The sequence below is a fragment of the Ambystoma mexicanum genome, chromosome 6q (assembly GCF_040938575.1).
Source record: "Ambystoma mexicanum isolate Mex_15411 chromosome 6q, UKY_AmexF1_1, whole genome shotgun sequence".
NCBI lineage: Eukaryota > Metazoa > Chordata > Amphibia > Caudata > Ambystomatidae > Ambystoma > Ambystoma mexicanum.
The window spans coordinates 179,041,271-179,063,836 of NC_090937.1; the positions used below are offsets into that span (position 1 = coordinate 179,041,271).

The 22,566-nt window shown below is 45.4% G+C and overlaps 1 protein-coding gene across 4 annotated transcripts in view; it reads right to left on the reverse strand.

Annotated features, from left to right (window-relative positions):
• TBC1D2 (TBC1 domain family member 2) overlaps positions 1–22,566 on the reverse strand; it is a 1,652,487-nt gene that overhangs the window by 1,517,949 nt on the left and 111,972 nt on the right. For 3 of the 4 annotated variants that reach the window (XM_069630602.1, XM_069630603.1, XM_069630604.1), the window contains exon 2: positions 2,411–2,855. The exons of the other annotated variant lie outside the window; for it this stretch is intronic. In XM_069630602.1, coding sequence (XP_069486703.1) covers positions 2,411–2,839 — 429 coding nt within the window. In that variant the 5' untranslated portion in view covers positions 2,840–2,855. The remainder of the gene's footprint in view (positions 1–2,410; positions 2,856–22,566) is intronic. 4 annotated transcript variants of the gene reach the window in all.

The window sequence follows — 22,566 nt, forward strand, 5'->3', positions numbered from 1 at the left end:
CATACCTGATTGGAGGAAGGGTACATACCTGGAACTTCTTCCAAGGCTATTTAAACCCCACCCGAACAGCCACACGTGCTTCGCGTTGTTCTGCATCTAGCAGCTGGACGCTCACCGTGTCTGCTCCTGCATCCTGACTTCTGCCACGCCTGCCAGCATCCTGGATCACCTGCGAAGGAAGAGAAGAAGAGAACAGAAGAAGGAAAAGTCCTTACCTGCTAAATCCGCATCCCGGAGACATCTCGCCGACAATCCTGAAAAGGAAGACTTTTATTTAAAAGCTCATTGCGTCGATCGCTGCAGCACCGCATTCCACTCACCTTTACAGGGCGCCTCCATGTTCAGCAGCGATCCTCCGGATTCGCAGTCACGCCCCAGCGCCTAGGGAGAAAAAGACCAGAACAAAAGGTGAGAGAGAGAAGGGAATAAGGAAAGCTAAATCTCCATGTTAAGACTTACCTGTTGATTCATTCCCTCTTCATTTCGGGTCCGCGCCGCATCCTGGCATTTCCGGACCCCGGCCCCTAAGGGCAAAAAGAGACATCAGCGTTAATGAGTGAATGAAAAGACATTACCAAAAAATGCTCATTAAAGACTTACCTGATTTCTTCAAGGATTTCACCTCTCATCTCGGGTCGGTGCCTGTTCCCCGCCATTCCGTACCCCGGCCCCTATGGGGAAAAAGACACTAGCATTAGTACATTAATGCATGGACACAAGGGGAACCTCTTATCAAAAAACTTACCTGGAAGCCAAGCAAGTTTGGTTCTCACCAATCCGAAAATCCAGTGAAGTAACTGGATACCAACGCGCCCCTGCATCAGAAGCAGGATGGAGAGCTCGTCCTTCCAGACCCTAAGGTGAGACGCTACGAGGAATCACAGAAGGGTTTCGAGGAGGGTGAGAGGGGAAAGTGGGAGGCTGATTTCATTACCCCGCAGACAGTTAATCCCCTATTTTCGCCTACAGAAGGATAGTTCTGCAAGCCAGACAAGCCAGATTTGGGGGCCCGGTCCAGTCCGTCTTCCGAACCCTGCGCATCACCTTAGAAGAGGTCACAGCAGCGCGAACCAGGCTAGCGCCTCCGTGGGAGTCAGGTGAGCGTCACAGAAGATGAGGGTCATCGCCTGCGGAAAACAATGAGGGAGGTTGAAACACGTCTGAGGTAGGCAAGGGGGAAGAGCAGAGTAAGCAACAGCCCTACCAAAAAGGCCAGTGGAAGGTAGGAATGGCACAATTGGGAAGGTGCCCAAAGAGACAGAGAAAAGAAGCAAGCAAGAATCCAGAGAGTAAGACACAATAGCCAAATGTGGGTTATATCTCATGTACTGGCTGGGACGAGGAGCCAAGAACTTCAGTGGGCTATATCTAAGACCCTTGGAGGAGTCTGAGATCAAGAGAGACCAGAAAAGGTAGACCAGAGGGTGTGGAGGCCAGAGCTGCACCCTGAGAAGGTGACCTAAGGGTGGTGAGTGATACAAGTACAACCAGAGAATGACCCGTAGAAAGGGGATGAAATACTTGCTGGTATAGCAAGTTAAAACCCTAGCAAGAGGATAAACGCTTGCTGGTATGTTTAGAGTAACACCCTAAGGAAATAGAGAAGACATTTTTGCTAGTTGGAGTATACACTTATCAAGTCAGGAGGCCGACCCATTACAAGACTGCAGGAATATCTCCACCAAGAAGAAACCTACAGCAAAGACTGTGCAAATGCCCACTTCACTAAACTACTCTACACTAACCTATATCCCTAAGACCTTGTGTACAATAGATTAGTGAATCCTGACAAGGAGTCCTATAAATAGATCCCTACACCTTTGGAGTTAGTCATGTTGACACTTTCAGAACAGGTATACATTTAAGTTATTATGTGAACCCCCTAGGATCTTTAGGTGTTTATCCCATCCCATACCTAAGAGGAGAGGGGAGCCAGAGGACACGTGAGACCCCCTACCATAGACAATGACCAATAGTTCTGATTAGACTGGGAATTTGTAGAAAAACCCATCAGCTTACAAAACATTGGCACTTTATAAAATAATCATGTTCTACACAGAGACAGTTATAGCCAATAGGGGCTATCCTGTTTTCCTACAGAGAAATCCTCCAACCTAATAGGCTTTTATCCAACCCAACCTCTTTGACTAATAAAAAGCATTGACCCCATCATTTAGCATGTATTCTGTTAATCCTGGGTCGTCACAGTTCACTGTCCTTGGGTATGTCATGCACCCGCTCTTCTGACTATATTTCACATGTCTTTTGTGCTTCCCTGTGCAAGCCTACTGAGACTTTAGTCCTGCACCTCACAAATACATTTGGGCATAGTGTGAAAGCAAACAACAATGGCTTTGTCAAGTATTAAAAGTGTGATATGAAATGGGCTGATTACTAGAATATCTCTCACCTTAAGGATAAAAACTCGGCTTGGCGTTTTGATCTCAAATGTCCCCTCCTCTGCATCCATCTTGCAATCGAAGATAGCGCTGCATAGGTCAATGTTTCCAAGAGGATTGACATCATGTGCTGTCCTGTAATAAAGCAAGAGGCACCGCTTCTCGTCATAGAAGAACCAACGATACTTCCAGGCTTTGATTGGTCCCTTGGTGCCAAATTTATTCAGATAACCACATAGTTTCTTCCTGGTGAGCTGACCTCTGTCTTTTACAGGTTTAAAGCACACATTGTCCACCGTCTCTTGTAGATGGTCATCGTAGACCTCATTCACTGAGCCAGTTGTGCCAAATGTGGAATTTGTCCTATCATCAGCACAGAATGGGGCCAATTCACTGGAGCTACTTGAATCAGTAGAATTCAAAACTTCTTTTTCTTCCATTCCAGATTAGATATTCCTGAGCATGAATGAGAAACAAACCATCAATCGCAGTATAGTTAACAAGAAGCATGTGTGGTTGTTTTTTTGCGTATGGTTTCACAATGCAAAACATCAAAGACGACATATAAAGACATGATAGATAAATAAATACGTCACAGTACATCAACTGTTATAACTGGATTTGCCTAGTCTTTGATGAATTAAAAATCAGACAAGTCAGCGCAATGATTAAGGAAATTTGGGCGCAGTCATAACCCGATTCAAGAAGAGTCCAAACTCAAATAAGTGGAGTTGTGTACAAATTTGCTGAAGAAGTAATTCCTAAGATCGACTGTAGCCACACAGCATATTAGGAGATGTTTAAGTGATTCGGTAATAGTTGGATTTAAACAAAGACGAGAAACCTACGCTCAGGTGGGATGCTCTTAATAGGGCCCCATCTTTGGAGTGTTCCCAGGAGATTAAAAGGAAAGAGCAACGACAAGGGTGAAAACTGGGAAAGAAATTGTAGGATTGTCCATTTTTTGTTGAGTCAGAATGAAGAACACGCGCTCTGTACTTTATAAGTATATTTATTTAGAAGTTAACAGGTAAGTATGAAGGCAGGGAAAAGGCATCCACCGGTCCAGTATACACCAGAGCAGGCTCCCAACTGCTTCTGAAAGGAACGTTCCCTGAACACATACATAAACATTCCAAAGGAACATTCTACAATGGAGCTGAGCTTACCTGCATACCTTAGTATAAACATAACACATCTCCCCCCTTTAACCTTTGACCAATTAATAATTAAGGCAAAATGTAAAATTGCCCAACAAACACTTCTCATCAAGATGTACCAAAAGATTGTGAGAGATTTCATTGACAAAGCACTCATGACTATGATGCAAAATATTTAACCAAGTGAAAATAATTTCATTGCAAATCAAACTTCTCATAAAGTGTACAAACAGATTTTTGAACATTTCATTGACACAGAATTACTTAGTGCATTGCAAGTAATTGATAAAATGAACATCAGGAACACTGTCATAGTATCTTCAACTTCTCTAACAAAACCATCTAATTTGTGGCAGGCCATTACCACTACATCCTCGCAATAGGGAACCAGCCCACAATCAACTACACCACACCCTTATCCACCAATGACAAACAAGAACCTTGAATCACTGATAATTTTTTCCAAAGATGGTACTACCTAAGCACAGATAAATTACTCCCTTTTCTCTAAAAAAAAATCTTTACCAACCACAGGAAAAATCAATGAAACCAAAATCAATGAAACCATAAAAGCTAATTCCCACGAACTGTATCCATCCACAACTTAGACTGATTTCCATGTGTGAATAGACCTACCTTTTAAGAAAATATGGAACGGTCACCTGAACCCAGAAGACCGCCAAAAAAAACATGCACCAAGTGCCGGGACAACCAATCCCACCAACACTTAATACTCCATTTGCTCACTTCCACTCTTGCATAAAATCACATCACACACTTGGCAATTCGCGCGCAAAATATCTGACAACAAGTGTATAAACATCAATTGCGTTCATAATATTTGGCTACAAAGACCTTTGTGATGTTGAGGGGAATGGCAATTTTACTTTGCTTCTAGTAGTATGCGGGATGGGTTCCGGGAAGGATACTTCTTTGAAACAGTGCCGGGATTTCTAATCTCCCACAATTTGACACACCTAAGTACACTCAATCTCAACCGTCCTTCTTTTTTCACACTCTCTCACAGAAACTCATTTACACTTAGGCAATTTGCGCCTATAATATTTGGTAAACAAGATTGTGCAAAATCAATTGAGTCCAAAATATTCAGCTACAAAGTCCTTTGTGATGTTACCGGTGAAAAAAAACTTTATATTATCACATTGATGCAATTAGTATATTCTCACTAACCAAAAACTTGCACTATGTGCCAGGACAACCAATCCCCAAACCGTGGTGCGACCACCTGAACCCAGGAAGGCCAGCAAATTAATTGCACTATTTGTGCCGGGACAACCAATCCCCCAAAACAAAACTGCACTTTGTGCCGGGACAACCAATCCCCAAACCGTGGTGCGACCACCTGAACCCAGGAAGACCACCAAATTAATTGCACTCTTTGAGCCGGGACAACCAATCCCCCAACTGTGGTGCAACCACCTGAACCCAGGAAGACCACCAAAAAATTTGCACTCTTTCAGCCGGGACAACCAATCCCCCAACTGTGGTGCGACCACCTGAACCCAGGAAGACCACCAAAGAAATTTCACAATTTGTGCCGGGACAAACAGTCCCACCAAAATATCTCACTCAAAAAAAAATTGCACTTAGTGCGAGGACATTTGTCCGCCAAAGTCAAACAGTCACCCCACTGTTGCACTTTTCTCCAATAACTTTTTTTTTTTTTATGCTGCAAAGAAAGGTTAATAATATGAAACACAATTACAATTAGCATAGTGCAATTAGTGAATGGCAAACATGTAATTATCAACCCCCTTTATTTCTTACAAGAGCCACACTAGCAATACTTTTTCCTTCTCAATGGCTCCTTAAACTGCCCAAATATATCATCAAACCATGCCAAATTTTGACGTTCCTTTTCATTTGTGATGACAGGATATTTTGGAGCAGAGCCCAAAGAGTATTCAGAAACTCGTGAGAGCGGCTCTTTGAAACTTCCGAAAATGTCATCTATCCAACCGTAAATGAAAGGCACGCCGTCCAGCTGCCTCCGTGCTGGCTCTTGATGCTTTACAAACTCACTATTGTGATCTGGCAGCATTAACTTAAAACATGAACAGTCATTATCTCTTACTGTTTCATAGTTTATCTTCATGGAGCGCCTAGGTAAAAGCTTGTTGGTGTCTTCACTTACACGACGTTCATCCGGAAACAAAATAGGACCTTTCTTCAAATCATTCGATATGTTACAATCACACCCTCCACTTTGAGAGTCTTGCAGTACACCTAATCTCCAATGATTGGTAGCAGTGGTGTGAGGCCAATCAACCTTAGAAACAAATGGACATGTTTTCCTATTTTTTCCTATGCGAGGCATTCTCTTCATATCTGGCCAACCGTCGCTCTCGTGAGCTGATGGAGTTAATCTTCCAGCCAGCAACGTCATCATTAGACCCTCTGCAGTCAGCCTAAGCAGAGACTCCGCACGACACAAACCAGGCCTCCTAACATCGAAAGGTGAAGCTTGCTCTCTCACTCTTGTATTTTTGAATACAGCCCAGAAACTGCTTTCTTCTCCCATTCCGCTCATGTTTAACGGGACACAGCAGCTTAACGGCACAGAACACAAGTGAAAACTCTCCATTTCTCCCATAACTCTCACAGCTGGAGCGCTCAGAGCTGTTCCCAATCTGCCAGCACTGCACACTAAGTCGTCACACTGCCATATTTCAACGACTTTCTCCACCCTCTCCATAGCTGACTCCTTATCTAGGGGAAGGGGTGGGTAATGGACCCGGTGGATGCCTCCCCATATTTCGGGCCTTTCATGCGGAATTCCCTTTACCTCATACATTTCTTTCTCTTCGTTTCTGCTGATGAGATTACATGTGCCTTCCTTTTTTTTCCTGTATACTTCATGTGATCCATTTGTGTAAGCGCTCCTTCTTCTGAGTGGACATCTGCTGCTTTCCTCAATCCCATCCTCGTCGCCAATATAGGATTGTCCATTTTTTGTTGAGTCAGAATGAAGAACACGCGCTCTGTACTTTATAAGTATATTTATTTAGAAGTTAACAGGTAAGTATGAAGGCAGGGAAAAGGCATCCACCGGTCCAGTATACACCAGAGCAGGCTCCCAACTGCTTCTGAAAGGAACGTTCCCTGAACACATACATAAACATTCCAAAGGAACATTCTACAATGGAGCTGAGCTTACCTGCATACCTTAGTATAAACATAACAGAAATCTCATCAATTTGGCGGTTGGAGAGAGGGACACCCAAGGATGGCACCAGAACCCCTCGTGAATATCTTTAGATGGCAATACGAGGAGGCAGGAATTCTGGTGGCGGGGCACTACCACGTAATATCCCTGTACGCGTACGATGTACTACTGTACATATGGAAACCGAGTGTGCACATCCCATACATGCTAGAAGTCCTGGAAAAATTTGGGAGGCTGTCAGGGTTCCAGGTCAACAATGAGAAGTCTGTGGTCTTCCCGCTAGCCAAATTAGTGCAGAAAACGTTCAGGGAACTCCCGGATGCAGGGATTAGATGGGAAATATATTTATTGTTTACTTATATAGCGCTTATACACAGGTGAAGTGCTTCAAAGCGCTTCAAGACGGGAAGGTAACAAGGGAATACAGTGATCATTCTTAGGCCTTGAAGGTACCAAATGATCTAAACAGAGAAACTAGCATACATTCTCCTAGTGCAAGTGCATGAAGTGGTAAATTTGAGACCAAGCTCGGGAGGGGGAGACAGAAACGTCAGGGCGGGGAGCTACAGCACAGACAAACTAACTGGTCCTGGTACATTTAGGTCATGCATGCGTACAGACGGAGGTGCAGAGACGGGGGGATCTCGGGGGGACAAAGAGTCCGGTCAAGCAGGGCCCTGGGTTAAGTGCAGAGAGATTGTCCCGCTCAAGGAGGGTAAGCTGCAAGTGCAGTAATGTTCAACAAAGTGCAGCGGCCCAAAGGCAAGTGCAAAAGATTGGCGGGGGAGTCTGGGACCTGTAGGCTCTGGAGGCAACCAGTCAGCAATACTGAACAGAGTTAGGGAGGAGAAAGGAGGTGGAGAGAAAAGAAAGGAGGTTAGCAGGGGAGAGGGAGAGAAGGAGGAAGAGAAAAGGATGGTCTTGAGGAGTTTCCTGAACTTAAGGTGCTCCGGCTCAAGATGGAGAGAGGCAGAGAGGCAGGGAGGCTGTTCCAGAGGGAAGCACCTTCAGAGGAAAAAGATATACCCCCAAATCTCTGTTTGTGAAATCGGCTCACCCGCAGAGAGTTGGAGGAGGACGAGCGGAGGACTCTAGAGGGAGAGTATTTAGGAAGAGAGTGTTGTAGATAGGGCGGGCCCCAGCCCCAGAAAGCCTTGTGTATTATGCAGAGGGTTTTGAACTTGATCCTTGCAGTCACGGGAAGCCAGTGGAGGGATTTTAGCACCGGAGAGATGCAGTCCCAGGGCTTGAGGCCAAGGATAAGCCTTGCGGTTCTTTTCTGGATGAGTTGAAGAGGACGGAGAGTAGAAGTAAGAAGATTGAGAAAGAGGCTGCTGCAATAGTCCAGCCTAGAGAGAACCAGGGATCTCGAGGTGATGAGCCTCTGGGGAAAGTGAGAAGAGGATGAATACCTCTGAGGAGAAGCAGTTGGTAATTGGACTTTTTGGAGATGTCTGAGATGTGAGAAGAGAAGGAGAGAGTGGAGTCGAAGATGACCACAAGATTTATGCCTCATTGGTAGGTGAGGGCGCAAGGCCAAGGGGGGCAGGTCAGTGAGAAATTGGGAAAGCAGGAGCGGGGTGCCAAGAAGGACTATCTCTGTCTTACTGGCATTCAGGCATAGATCGTTAGCAGCACACCAAGCCTGAAATACGGATAGGGAGTGAGGGATGAGCGAGGAGGAGGAGGATGCCGAGGGTAGCCTGAAAGAGTGCTGTGTGTCATCTGCATAACACTGAATGTTAGCAGTAAATGTAGAGCAAGGAGGCCATGTAGGTATTGAAGAACCAGGGGGAAATGTTAGATCCCTGGGGGACACCACAAGTGGAGAGAGTGGTAGAGGAGAGAAAGGGCCCGAGTTCTACCTAGGAGGGCCGGTCAGAGAGAAAGGAGGCAAGCCACGTCAGGGCCTGATCTGTGATGCCCAGGGTATCACGGAGACGGGTGCTTGTCAGGAATGCGAGTCAGCATGCACGACTCTTGAGCCAGAGGTGGAGTTACTGTTTATTATCTCAACAGCAGTATAAAGGCTGCAATAATGAAAGAAGTGCCATAACCCTTCACTCTTCACGTGTAAACACCCATGCAGAACCATCTACACCTCGTAGCATGAGACAATACATTTTCCGTCAGTAGTCCACGTGGAGGCCGTGGCAACGATGGCGTCCTCTCCACGCTAGGCACTGTGTTTCTTGTTCAGGGAGGCGGAGTCCGGTTACCTCACGTGATTAGTGTATTTAAACTTTCACTTTGTGTTACACCGGCGCTTCTGATTCAAAACCACGATACCTTGTTGTATTTTCATTGCTTCTGACTTCTCGCATTACCAGACCCTGCCTGTTACCTTGACCTGATCACTGTCTCGCCCTTATCTTGTATGAACGGATTTCTACGGTAACGTTTCACGTGTTTTGGATTATCGACCATTCTTTGCCTGCTGTTGGCACTGTTTTCTGCCCGCACGGTTCTGACCCGGAGTACTCCTTGATCTGCTCCTGCCTCAACATTTTGTCTCCTGTTCTGCCCACAATGTTCCGACCGGACTACTCCTTGACCTGCTCTTGTTTCAACGTTGTTTTCTGTTCTGCCGCGCTATCTCTGACCCTGGATTGCCTCGCTCTGACAGCACAGCTCTACGAAACTCCTAAACATCCGGAAGAACGCTGGTAGTGTTTAGCAAGTGTATTCTGCCCAAACCTTATTGCACACGGACTAGAGACTTCCACATAGTGTGCATTGCCGTTAGGCGTCCTTGTTTCGGCAGGATAGATGGCTACCTGGAACTAGAGACCCAACCCGGATGTAGGCATCCGCGTGCCGTCAGGGTTAGCTTTCTTTCACTTGCTGCACTCTGGCTTGGGAACTCAGAAACTCATCAAGTTTTCATTACTCACACACTGGTAAGAACATATACATAGTGCTTAATTTAGTCTTATTCTCAAAACAGTCACGTAATTTGTTTTTCTATACTTGGTGTATAGGTTTGGGTTCCGTCTCAAGAAGGGTGGCACAAATAATTAATGTCTCTAATCTAACACCATCTAAAGACAGGTTAGCTGAGATCCAGTCTACCATTGTTATTATTACACTGCTGTTTGACAACCTATTGACAGTGTTCTTGTTTCTTTGCAGTTCTCCTGTGTTTCGAGCTGTGTTCCATCTTCCATCTAATTGATTCCTCTGCATGTTTATTCCAATCACAGGGAAACATTGGTAGGAAGAACTCTACGTGTTCAACAGTCTAGGAATCTGACATAATCAGAAGCCTACTAAAGGGACACTAACAAAACACTAGCTACCATCATGCACATAATGGCAGATCTATGTTCAGATATGGCCATCAGCGCATGCTTCCATGCAGCGCTGCATAGATGAACTTCAGGCTGCTACCCAGCCTGCAGTGGTTGTGGTACCTCCTCCAGCAGTAGCTTCTGGGTCAGGTGTATCCTTGCCACGTCAGGACACCGGTCCAGTTTACATGACATCACAGTTTCCTTTGACCCCTCCGGAAAGATTCACCGGAGAACCAAAGGTATTTTGGACATTCCTTAATCAATGCAGATTGCATTTCTTATGTCGCCCAAATTCCTTTCCTGACTCCATGACAAAAGCAGCTTTTATATTATCCCATTTGAGGGGTACAGCTGCTGCATGGGCAAATCCTCTGTTGGAAGCAGGCAGTCCATTGTTATATGACTGCGGCGCATTAATAGATGCCATGGGTCGCGTCTTTGATACACAATACAAGATGCAGGCTACTCAACTAGAACTGCTCGCTTTGCAACAAGCAAATACTTTGCTCCTTGCTTATGTGGCAAAATATAACCAGTTGATGGCTGAGACTGGTTGGCCAGAAAACAAAAAGGCTTTCTTATTCTACAAAGGATTGCCTGATTGTTTGAAGGATATGTTAGCTACGGTTCCTGTGGTCCCTACTATGTTTCCCGAACATCTTGATCTGATCCTACAGATCGATGCCAGAAGGGCAGAAAGAAAAGGAGAAAAAAGGGTGTTTGTACACATTCCTCTAGCGTCTTCTGGTTCCACTAGTGAGACTCCCGAACCCATGCAAATCGGTGTAGTTAGGAGTCCCTTGACTCCTGAAGAAAGAGAGAGAAGACGACCTCTAACTTATGTTTCTATTGTGGTTCACCAGAACATTTATTGAAGGCCTCGGCAATAGATGGAGTGCAGTTGCTGAGCTCTACTTGTCTGGACTCTATCATGTCCCCTCCTTTCAGAATTAAGGGTGAGTTTAGGCTTCTGTCTGGTATTTCTTGGGCTGGAGAAGCTTTGCTGGATTCCGGGGCTACTGGCAATTACGTGGACCAGACCCTGCTTGTTACCTCGACCTGATCACTTTCTCGCCCTTATCTTGTACGAATGGATTTCTACGGCAACGTTTTACGGCTTTTGGTTTATCGAGCATTCTTTGCCTGCTGTTGGTGCTGTTTTCTGCCCGCACGGTTCTGACCCTGACTACATCTTGATCTGATCCTGCCTCAACGTTTTGTCTCCTGTTCTGCCTGCAAGGTTCCGACTGGCCTACTCCTTGACGTGCCTTTGTTTCAACATTGTTTTCTGTTCTGCCGCACTCTCTGACCCAGGATTGCCTCGCTCTGATAGCACAGTTCTACGAGACTCCTAAACATCCTGAAGAACGCAGGTGGTGCTTAGCAAGTGTATTCTGCCCAAACCTTATTGCACACAGACTAGAGACTTCCACATAGTGTGCACAACCGTTAGGCGTCTTCGTTTCGGCGGGAAAGCTGGCTACCTAGAACTAGAGACTTAGCCCAACCCGGATTTAGGCGTCCGAGTGCCATCAGGGTTAGCTTTCTTTCACTTGCTGCACTCCGGCTTGGGAATTCAGAAACTCATCAAGTTTTCATTACTCACACACTGGTAAGAATTCATACATAGTGCTTAATTCAGTCTCAAAACAGTCACGTAATCATGTTTTTCTATACTTGGTGTATAGGTTGGGGTCTGTGTCAAGAAGGGTGGCACAAAAAATTCATGTCCCTAATCTAACACCATCTAAAGACAGGTTAGCTGAGATCCAGTCTAACATTGTTATTATTAAGCTGCTGCTTGACAATCTATTGATAGTGTCCTTGTTTCTTTGCAGTTCTCCTGTGTTTCGAGCTGTGTTCCATCTTCCAACTAATTGATTCTTCTGCATGTTTATTCCATTCAGAGGGAAACATTGGTAGGAACAGCTCTTCGGCCACGCTACATGTTCAACAGTTTAGGAATCTGACAGTGATCAGGATGTTGTGGTTTACGGTATTGGAAGTACAAGATAGGTCGGGAAGAATGAGGACAGAGGGAGAGTTGGAGTTAAGATTTGAGAGCAGGTCTTCACAGGTGTTATGAAGAGCAGTTTCCGTGCCTCTGGATGCTCTAAAGCCAGACTGATGGTAATGGAGACAACCAACAGATTCAGTATGGAGGGTTAGTTGAGTGATAGCCAGCATCTCCAGGAGTTTTCCTAGGAAAGGGGTGATGGAGATCTGCGATAGTTTGCCGGAATGGACGGGTCGGCAGAGGGTTTTTTGAGCAGAGGATGCACAAGAGAGTGCTTGAGAAGAGAGTGGAAAACTCCAGAGGTGAATGAGTGGTTGCAGAGGTGGGCCAAGGCTGGAACGAGAGTGTCAATATTGTCCTTGATGGTTTTGGAGGGGCAGGGGTCCACCTGTTTGGAGGAGGCTTTCATCAGGTGTGACAGGGGAGAGGGAGGACAGAAGAGGGGAGGGGTGGGGGGGCAGCCAAGGGGGGCCCAAGAGATGTTGGTGCAGGGGGCGGCAGAAGAGAGAGAGGACAGGATGTCATGTGTTTTGGTGGTGAAGTGTGCAGCCATGGCCGCCCAAAGGGCCTGGCTAGGTGTAGTAGTAGATGCGGTTGCAGTGGGTTGGCCAGTTCCTTGCAGACTTTGAAGAATTTGGCCGTGTTGTTAGACGCCGTGGAGATGCCGGCTTGAAAGCAGACTCTTGGACCGGATGCAGAGTCTATATTGCCTTTGAAGAAGGCGGCAGGCCAGTTTGTCGGAGGGTGTACCTGAAGATCCCCATTTCCGTTCCGCTGCTCTGCACTTGTGTTTAAGGGCAGCCAGATCGGAGTCTTACTAAGAGTTGCCCTTTTTGGAAGGCTTCAGTCGGACCATCATGACAGGGGCAAGAATGTCAAGAGTGTTGGAGATGGAACGATGAAATTTGGCGAGGGCTGTATCAGGATGGGAGTCAGCCGCAGCAAGGAGGGGAGTAGGTGGAAGCAAATGCAGCCACAGAAACACTTTTCATGGGTCGGATGACCTTGAAGGCAGGAGGTGGTGTAGGGTGTGCCATTGCCACAGGAGAAGAGAGCTTCAACTGAGAAGAGAGAAGCGAATGATCAGTCCATGAGAGTGAAGTAGTGAGAGGAATAGAGAGTGGGATGTCTGCGGTAATGAGAGCATCCAAGGCGTGGCCAACAGTGTGCGTTGGACCGGAGGGTAGAATGGAAAGAGAAAGGGAGTCACATATGTTTCGGAAAGGTCCTGAAGAGTCAGGAGAGTCAAGATGGATGTTAAGATCCCCCAGCAGGAGGAGTTGGGAACAGGGGGAGAGAAGAGAAGAGGCCTGGTCAGCCCATTCCAAGAGGAAGAGGATCTGCTGGCCCGGCGGCCGATAGAAGGTGGCCAGAGTAAGAGAGGCAACAGGTGAGAGAGAGCGCCTGCAGAGCAGGCATTCAAAAGAGGAGTAGACCTGAATGGGAATATTGGAAACAGGGATCCACTCAGGAAAGATTAAGGCTATTCCACCTCCTGGCCTGTTGGGCCTGGGCACAGAGAGGATCTTGTAACCTTCAGGGAGGAGTGTGTCAAAACTCGTGACAGAGCTGTCTTTAAACCATGTCTCAGTAAGAGCAAGAACATCAAGGTCCAGGAGTTCCAGGAGGTGGCAGATGTCAGAGGAGAGCTTGACAGCAGAGCGAGAGTTTAGTGTGGCGACATGGAGCAGGTTGCCACTTTTGAAGGACCTACGTAGGGGATGCAGGGGGCAGAGGCCCCCCGCCCTCCGCAAGCAGCAAGAGTGACTGAGAGATAGATGTAGGAGGAGGCAGAGGAGGCAAGGGAGCTCTAGATGCAGTGGCAGTGGGTGGCCAGGGCAGCAGGGTGGAGGGGCTGACAAGGTTGTCAGTGTAGTGTGAGTAGGCAAGGGCACCTGTACAGTTGAGGGCAACAATGGGAGAGTTGTGAGGTTGGTAGGAGGCAAGTTAGCCAGAGTGGGCACAGTTGGCAAGGGAGCCTGGGCAGCCGTAGAGGCATGTGGCAAGGGAGCACGTGAAGAGGAAAGAGGAAAGTTGACAAGGGGAGGAAGGAGCCTATCAAAAAGTGTGAGGTTGGGTTGAGGCCATTGTACTAGGATGGTACTGTTTTGATAGACATTTATGATGGCCCTGGAGGTGGAAGAGGAGGCAAGAACGGCCTCCCAGCGGGTGCCACCATTTATGTGTGAGGAAGAGTAAGGAGAGAGCAAAGCGGCCATATGGGGTCTCCATAAGTCACGAAAAGGAATGACAAAGAGGATGTTGGTGAGCGTCTATGTGGGGAAGCACTGACGTAAGTGTCAGCGATGGGAAGGCCTGGTTTGGAGGGAAGTATGTCCTTCTTGAGTTTCTTCCTGCCAGACGTAGTGAGAGGTGAAGTATAGGAGATGGAGAAACAGTTAGAGTAGATGGGGAAGATAGAAAGTGCCATATCCGGCCTAGCCGGTCAAGTGGCACAGCGAGTAGAGCGCTCGCTTTGACATCCGTGCAGAGCTTGCTAATGCAGGTTCAAATCCCGGCGGGGCCAAAATCAGCCTTTCATCCTTCAGAGGTCGATAAATGAGCACCACACACTGTGGGTAATAATAAGCAGCGCTCAGATACCTGAGGGTTCGTAGCGCTATATAAATGCCAAATTACTATTATTATTATTATATTGAGGGGCACAGGGTGTGATGCATTTAACCAGGCAGAGCTGTGTATAGTGCAGGTAGTGTGCCTGCTCTAGGCTTCACTTGAAACAGGGATACAGCCCATATATTCCCATAAGGACAGATGAACAGCTGGTGTCCATAGTCATGGACATAAGAGACGATAAATGTGTCAGGGTCGGGTGCTGCGTGTCGGGGGACCTGTTTGAAGGTGGACAGCTACGGTCCTTTACTGAATGCGCAGAGAAATTTCAAATGCCGGCAGGGTCATTTTTGAATTTTGCCAGGCTGGTCAAGTCCCTAAGGTCGCAATGGTAATCGATACCGGAAGAACCCCAAGCAACACTGATACTTCATGCTAAACATGGGGACGGGAAAGCACACAGCATCTAGGTTATACCGGGCACGATAGGACAGTGGGAGCTTACCCCAACTGAAGGTCAAAGAAAAACGGGTGAGGGGTATAGGCGAACCACTGGATGAGAGGCAGTGCTCCAAGATGCGCTTATAAACTAAAAAAGTATTGAGGAACGCCATATTTAAATTAATACAATTTAATATCCTACACCGGGTTCACCTCACCCCTCAGAAGTTACATGCAATATACCTCAGTAACTCACATAGATGCCCAAGATGCTGACAGGAATCGGCAGGGTTCTGGAATATGGTTTGGACATGCTCTGTGATTAGTAGGTTTTGCCAAAGGGTAATGGAGAAGGTTAACAGCCTTGTAAGGGAACGGTTTGACTGTACAACTAAGGTGTATTTGTTGGGGATGTTCCCAGTAGGGAAAAGGCAGAATCTTCAAGAGAAAATAGCAGGATTCCTGGTCCTATTGGCAAAACGATGGCTAGTCATAGCCTGGAAAAACCCTCAGGGACCTATGTTTGCACAATGGCTCCATCATGTACAACGACAGGTAACCGCAGAGAGACAAGTCCTGAAGAATCAGAGACTTGAAGAAGAGAGCAACGTGTTAGAATTGGACTTGGGAATACTCCTGAACGAACTGACATCCTCTACGGATCATAAGCCGCTGTGAGTCTGTCCTGTGTATTTGTATGATGATGGGACATGAAAGGGGAATATAAGATGTCATTACTGTGGAATTGGGGTTGGGAGGTAACTGTGTGATATTGATGTTGAGGGAGGAGGAGATCGATCTGGGGTTCTGGGGGAGAGATCACATTTTAAGTGAAAGAGCATATAGATATGATGAAACATGGGATTGAGAAACCTCACCAAATACGTGGGAAATATAGTATAATGTCTATGAATTGTTCCATACTCAAAATACAGCTTGTATTTGCTAATTTGATCTTGATTCAATCAAGAGCTCTATGTTTCCCTTTTACAAGATTCGGATTAGCCAATAGGGTTTGACGATTACTGTTCACTTACAGCAGCAATTTATCATACTAACTCATGAAGGAATTTACAGGAGAGCACAATTTTCTCAAAGCTGCATTATTGAGTTTCCAAGATGTTTAGTGTATTACAATCTAGTGAGAAACCTCTCAAGCCCATATAGCATTGATGGCATAACTTTCCCTTTGTGCATTTCTTTAAGGGGAATTAATGTACATTTACAGAACTTTCACTTCAGTTTTTGCATCTAGGCACAGAGTGGATATGCAGGGGGGGGTAGGCAGCTTTGATCTTCAGCTGGTATAAAAATCCCCCACCCTATGTTTGTCATAAATGGGAATGCCCAGATTAATTTCTTGGAGACAATACTCACGCTCCATTGATAAACCACTTGAAATTAGATTTAATTACAGACTTATTAGTAATATGAATTGCTGTTTTAGACACGTGAATCTTTAAATCATTCTTCTGTGAATAATGGTTCAGACAATCTAATTCAATTTCAATTTAAAACATTGAATAGACAGGGAGCTAGAGCGCAACCCTGACTAAGGCCCACAAAGGTACTTACGTTTTGGTCCAAGTTACCCTCTTTAGTCAGTCTAATTTGCATTGTAGTTTCCTGGTTGTGCCAAATTAGCATGTTAAGTGGCCCATCCACAATTCTCGAAGCACAGAGTTGGTTCTATAGTATCTCACTATGTACTCAATCAAATGCAGAGGTAAGATCAACGCATGCCAGAAAAAGGCAGTGCATTTTTTTGTCAGGCAATAGATGAAGAATTATCCCATTGAAGGAAGTTCCTGTTTTTTACAGAAGCTTGATTGTAAATTAATCGGCCGGCCCACGGCCCTTGCCAAGGTGGTTAAGTCGTCTAACAGTAATGATTAAATGATTTTTGAGGACACATTGAGTAGGGCTGTAGGGCGATAGTTTGGCAGGTTGGTGTGGTCACCCTTCGCAAAGATCGGAAAAATTAAAGACGAGTGCCACAAGGGCGGCAAGAGCTTGTGCTTTGCAATGTTCAAGAATAATTTGAGCAGGATATCTGCCCACAAATCGGGGTCCACTACAAACATATCCTGTTGACATTAGATAACTACAACAGGGCAACAAAGTGAAACCTCCCTTAAAAACACACCTTCATGTAATCTATGCAAAGATGCAACAGAATTGGATGAAGGATACAATTTGACCATGGAACAGGTGATTTTGACGGCTAAACAAATCTTTTATCCAAAGATATGTGGATGGAGTCCAGTTCCAGTTGACAAGGATCTAAGTCATCTTGTAGAATTTAAACTACTTTTCACTCTGGGATTTGGGGAAATTATTAACTCTTGTTTTCATGATATGAAATCCTCAAAAAGATATTCTGTTGCTCTTTTCCTGAAATAGTTTCTGTTGTGAAAGTCATGATATTGGTGAAAACGGGTTCTACCCTAACCTCCATGGCATTATGTGACATGCATAATTCAAGACCCTGTACATCATGCACAGAACGTTCCACTCTTAAGAACGTTCCTTTGTGATAAGCTAATTGACACATTCTGTTCTTGTATGTGCCCATAAATCTCCCTCTGAAAATCTACTAGTGGTATCTGTGATAAAGTCCCCTGCTTGACCTTTGGAGTGATGGTTTGGATGGCCCAGGGGGCCGGGTGCTGCCAGTCGACCGTGATACTGATACCTGAGCTTGGGGAACCCCTTGTCTGAAACCTGAACACAGAAGAGCAAATGGATCCACAGAAGCACATTGCTGCAACACACAACACAATCTCAGTACATATGCTCAAACCATAACCATGATGGGGCTGCAGTCATTTATCGCCTTGCATAAGAGAGCCACGCACAGTAGGGTGGGGCTCAGGAAACAACTGTGAGGTTACACAGCCAACCAACCTTGATACAAGTTGCATGGAAAACTACACCTGAATACCATTAGACATGGGAAGGCCAGGAATCGAGACTCATGCCTGTAAGTAAGTGTGAGGTTTTTATAGGCTATTTTGGGTGTTTGGAGAAGGTATGCATTCAGGGGAGGCTGGAGAAGAAAGCAGACAGAGCATGGGGAGGAGGCTAGGTGACGAAGACAGGAGGAGGATGAGGAGAAGAGTAGATGAGAAGAGCCAGCTGCAGAAAAGAGAAGGATAGAAGAAGAAAGATGAGGAGAGGCAAGAAGGGACACCATCTATTGGAGAGAAAAGGATAGTGGAAGAGAAGAGGAGAAGAAACATATTGTTCTGATTGTTGGAGTGTGAAAGCAGAGGAGCGGAGGAATACAAGGATAGGAGAGGCCGAGAGTGAAAGCAGATGAGATAAATAATATCAGGAGGGGAGAGGTGGAGAGTGAAAAAGCAGAGCAAAAGAGCAATACCAAGTGAAGAGAGGAAACATCAGTTTGAGGAAAAAAGATTTTGAGATGAGCAGAGGAAAAGAGGCGAAAGGTGTTATCAGAGAGTGAGAGGGGTGAAAGTTGTGTGACAAGGTCAGTCCCCTGGAAAAGCATAGCCTGAAATTAAACAAAAACAAGACTAAAATAGCCATTTTTTGGAAGCCGGGGGAACCCACCAAGAGCACCCTAAATGGATAAGGAACGACGTGGTTGACTCCTATTGGTACCTTGGGCTTCTCTTCTCCGGGTAGGGTTACTGGGCCAGACATATAAAGCATCTAGAGGAGAGGGCCACTCTTAGTCTCAAGGGGCTTATACGATTCTACCACCTGAATGGAGCTTATAGACTGGCTAAATGCCTGGAGGTTAAAACGCCCAAAACCACAAGCTGTGATTCAAGGACAGAGCTGGGGCTCCTGAGCATTGAGTCTATGGTGCAGTCAAGAAATCTAATCTATTTTTTGGAACTACAAACAGGCTTTTCGGTTAACCACAATGCTGAAGAGGGGTTAGAAGAAATTGAGTCTTCTCCAAGCAGCGACAAAATACATGTCTTATAACTTTGGCTGTAGGCTAGGCCTTGAGAATTGTGGGGCAGGCAGGGACCTTCCAAATTCTGGAAAGGCAGTCGGTACATGCAAAATATACAGTCCCTGCCTTCTTTACATATGCTGCGCTACAGGAGCATTCTCCCCAAGCTGGGAAGTTCTGTCAAATTAAATTCCGGATTAGTAGAAAGATAGTGTTATTGGTTCGTTGGAACTAACTCTGAACAAACAACTGACCTCGATGACTGGTTCACCCAAATGTACAAGTGGCAAGGATTATGATGTAGACTTGGCACATTTCTTGTTGATATGCGTTTGCTATTTAGTTGCATAAAAGCAATGGTTTTTTACAGTATAATAATCTAACATGTATAGAAGTCATGTGTTTAATTAACCATCATGACTCAACATTTATTTGTAGGTTATCTGAGTATGTCAAAGCTGCACTAACACTTCGAGCACAATTTGTGTATAATATTAGGATTGTATGGTTTTATTGTCTAACACATGTCTTTATTTACATTTATATTTTACTAGCTGGGGTAGCCGGCATTGCCTGTGTCCTAATCGAGTGGTGTCTCATGTGCCCTGGAGGATGTTGCTCTTGTCCTCTTGTCAACAAGTTTTGCTTCCGTGTTACTCACCACACCAAGGATCGGAAGATTGGAACGGGACCTCGAAGACAGAAGTGGTGGAATTCTCGGAGCAACCAGTCTTAACCTCAGCTACCCTGATTTCAGTGAATCAGGCTTCCTCGAGAAGAGGGGCTCTTTTCTATGATGTATCCCTCTGCTGTGTTGATAAGACAGACAGAGGTATCAATCAAATAAAAGAGCGGGGTAAACACACACCACTAGACCAACAGCTGAAAAGAAACCACAGAAAGGGTTATACGCGGTACAGGTAAGAATACCAATTGAAGGACAATCAACAATTCATGAATACCTGAATAACAAGTTGGTTGGAGTAGCAGAGTATGTACAGCGCCTAGAAGGACAATGTAAAAGACAATAAGGAACTAGCTTAACTGACTTAAGGACTCCCCTTGAACCCTAGAGAATGCACAACTAACCTGGAAGGAGATGGTTAAGGAGCAAAAAGGGAAAATCCTGCTGGAAAGGACACAACGACAGGAGAAAATAATAAACAGGAAAGTTAGTGAGGGAGGATACACCCGAACGGCACGAGGGACGCCCTAGGTACAGGTTGGTGCATGTAACTGGAAAGCGTCCTGAACTGCACTTGTAAGATAAGAGTACAAATCCAGCACAATGTCCAAGGTAACCTGTAGTTTTCTTCACAGCGAGGGTAGGCAGTGTTTATCCAAGAACAAACAATCACAGGAAGCAATGAGCACAGTTTGAAATGAAGGAAGACTTACCAGGGTTGACCGCTCCGATGCAGCCCTTGCGGAAGGAACCAAAAAGGCTACAGAGCGTAGGAAAACCACTTCTGACAGGAAGCCGCCAACAATCCAGGAAACGTTCCGAGTCGTAACAGCGTGTAGAACCAAAGACAACAGGGCAATCCGTAAGCAGTCCGAGTGGAAGGCAAAGTCGAAAACCAGGGAAAACATGTTGGAAGGTTGAAGAAGGAAATTAGCACTGGGGCTAAACACGTAAGGGTACGTGTAGACTACAATTAGCAGCACCGAGCCCCGAGAGGAACCGGGTTAAGAAGGCAAGGGGCGGAGCATCGGTGTACGTGTTGTGCGTAATGAACGTGTCAGCTGACACGGCCGATGCCGATGCCGGCATCCATACAGTCTCCATGGAAACCGATAACGCTGCCACACCGATGTCTTTCCCCGGACTGTGTGAGCCGGTGTAAATGCTGAGGGAGATTGGCGAGAGCAGCGCTGCCGAAGCGTAACATTCAGTTACCTCTGGCATCTCATTTGCCCTGGAGAAAGTTGCTCTTGTCCTCTGGTCGGCAAAGTCGTGCTGCTGTTTGTTGATGAGTTTCAGAAGCTCTTGATATTGATTTTTGCTTTGCATCAGATGGAGCTTTTCCAAGTGATGTTCGTTTTTTGTGCAGCATGCTTTAGTCACTCAATGGTTTCAGCACATTTGGAGAAAATGGCCAAGAAAGATTGATTGATCATGCTCTCTTCTCGTGAATGAACTTAATTAAACTGTAACATTGTCATTTCCCATATTTGGAGTGGTGTGATAAAACATTTTTTTTATTTCTTTTTTTTATTCCCTTTAAAAATGCTTTAAAAAACACTTTCAAACTGTATAGTGTAATAATACATTTCAAAGGAATAACCAACACATTGAACATTTTGCTACAGACACTTTTCAAAATGTTACCTCCTTTTGTAGTGAATCGGGGTGAGCATCAGTGAATGAGGGTGTATATGGAGTGCATTTTTTACATCCCTATACTCCAATCTTGCCCCAGACAAATGAGGAATCCATGCAAAATTTGGTAGCAGTGGGTTCAACTGTGTGGATTTGCATAGCCGGAGAAACATACACACATACATACATTCCGCTTTATATATAAAGATTGTTTGTTACTAAGGAATTGTATTTTTAACATACTGTCTGTTTTTGGAGGTATAGTTGTGAAGATTTGAACATGCTCGTGGGTTGTTGTGTTTTGTTAATGGAGAAATATGAATAAAAGAATATTGATGGATTGCCTATAAGGACATATTGATGATCCATAAACCAATGGGCTGAGACCATTGAAACACTTGTGTATAGGCACGTTATAAATGACATATCACATATCACAGAGGAAGGTACCTTGTATGCTTCGTTTGCACCTGCCAACAAAAGTATTGCACCTTAAAAAGTGGTTCCTTGATACCAATACAAATCTCCAGGGCAAGCCATAGACTCACCAAATCATTCACACAACAAAAGTACACCTTCTGTGACGAAACCCCATATGTCGTCACTTCTCCTTTAGGGAAGCCCCTTTCCGTGAGGCCAGGGAGGTGAGGCCACAACCCGATAGTCCCCTGGGGTGTTACTCAGTGGGTGGATCTCACAGAAGGGGAAACCCCTATGGGATTACTGACGACCTGGGGAGAACATGGTATCTCCATAGTCCATAACCCTAACACACCTTCCTAATCCCCTCCCACTAAAACTTTTTTTCTATATACATTTTTATTGATTTTTTACATATAAGCATGCCAATTTACAAACCATTGATCAGTGCAAACATTACACATTCAGTTATATGCTTGTTTTCTCCACCTCTGAAACTCCCGCTTCCCTTCCCGGTGTACGTCGCACCCCTCCTTCCCCTTTCCTCCTTTCCCCATCAGCAACTATACTAGCTACAGTTTCATCCTTTTCAAGGGACTATCCTGAGTCCTGAACACCCTGTTCTGAGACAGTAAGACCAGCTACTAATTGCCTACAAGCCTCCAACTCTCCCTCCTCTTTGTCCATGTTCCTGTCCCCTTGCTTCCTGCCACACCACTGTCTCCGCATTAGCCCATTTCAGCAAGTCCCTCCACCATCCTTTCACTGATGGCCTCGTTTGTGTCTTCCATCCCATCGCAATTCTGCGTTTTGCCAGTACA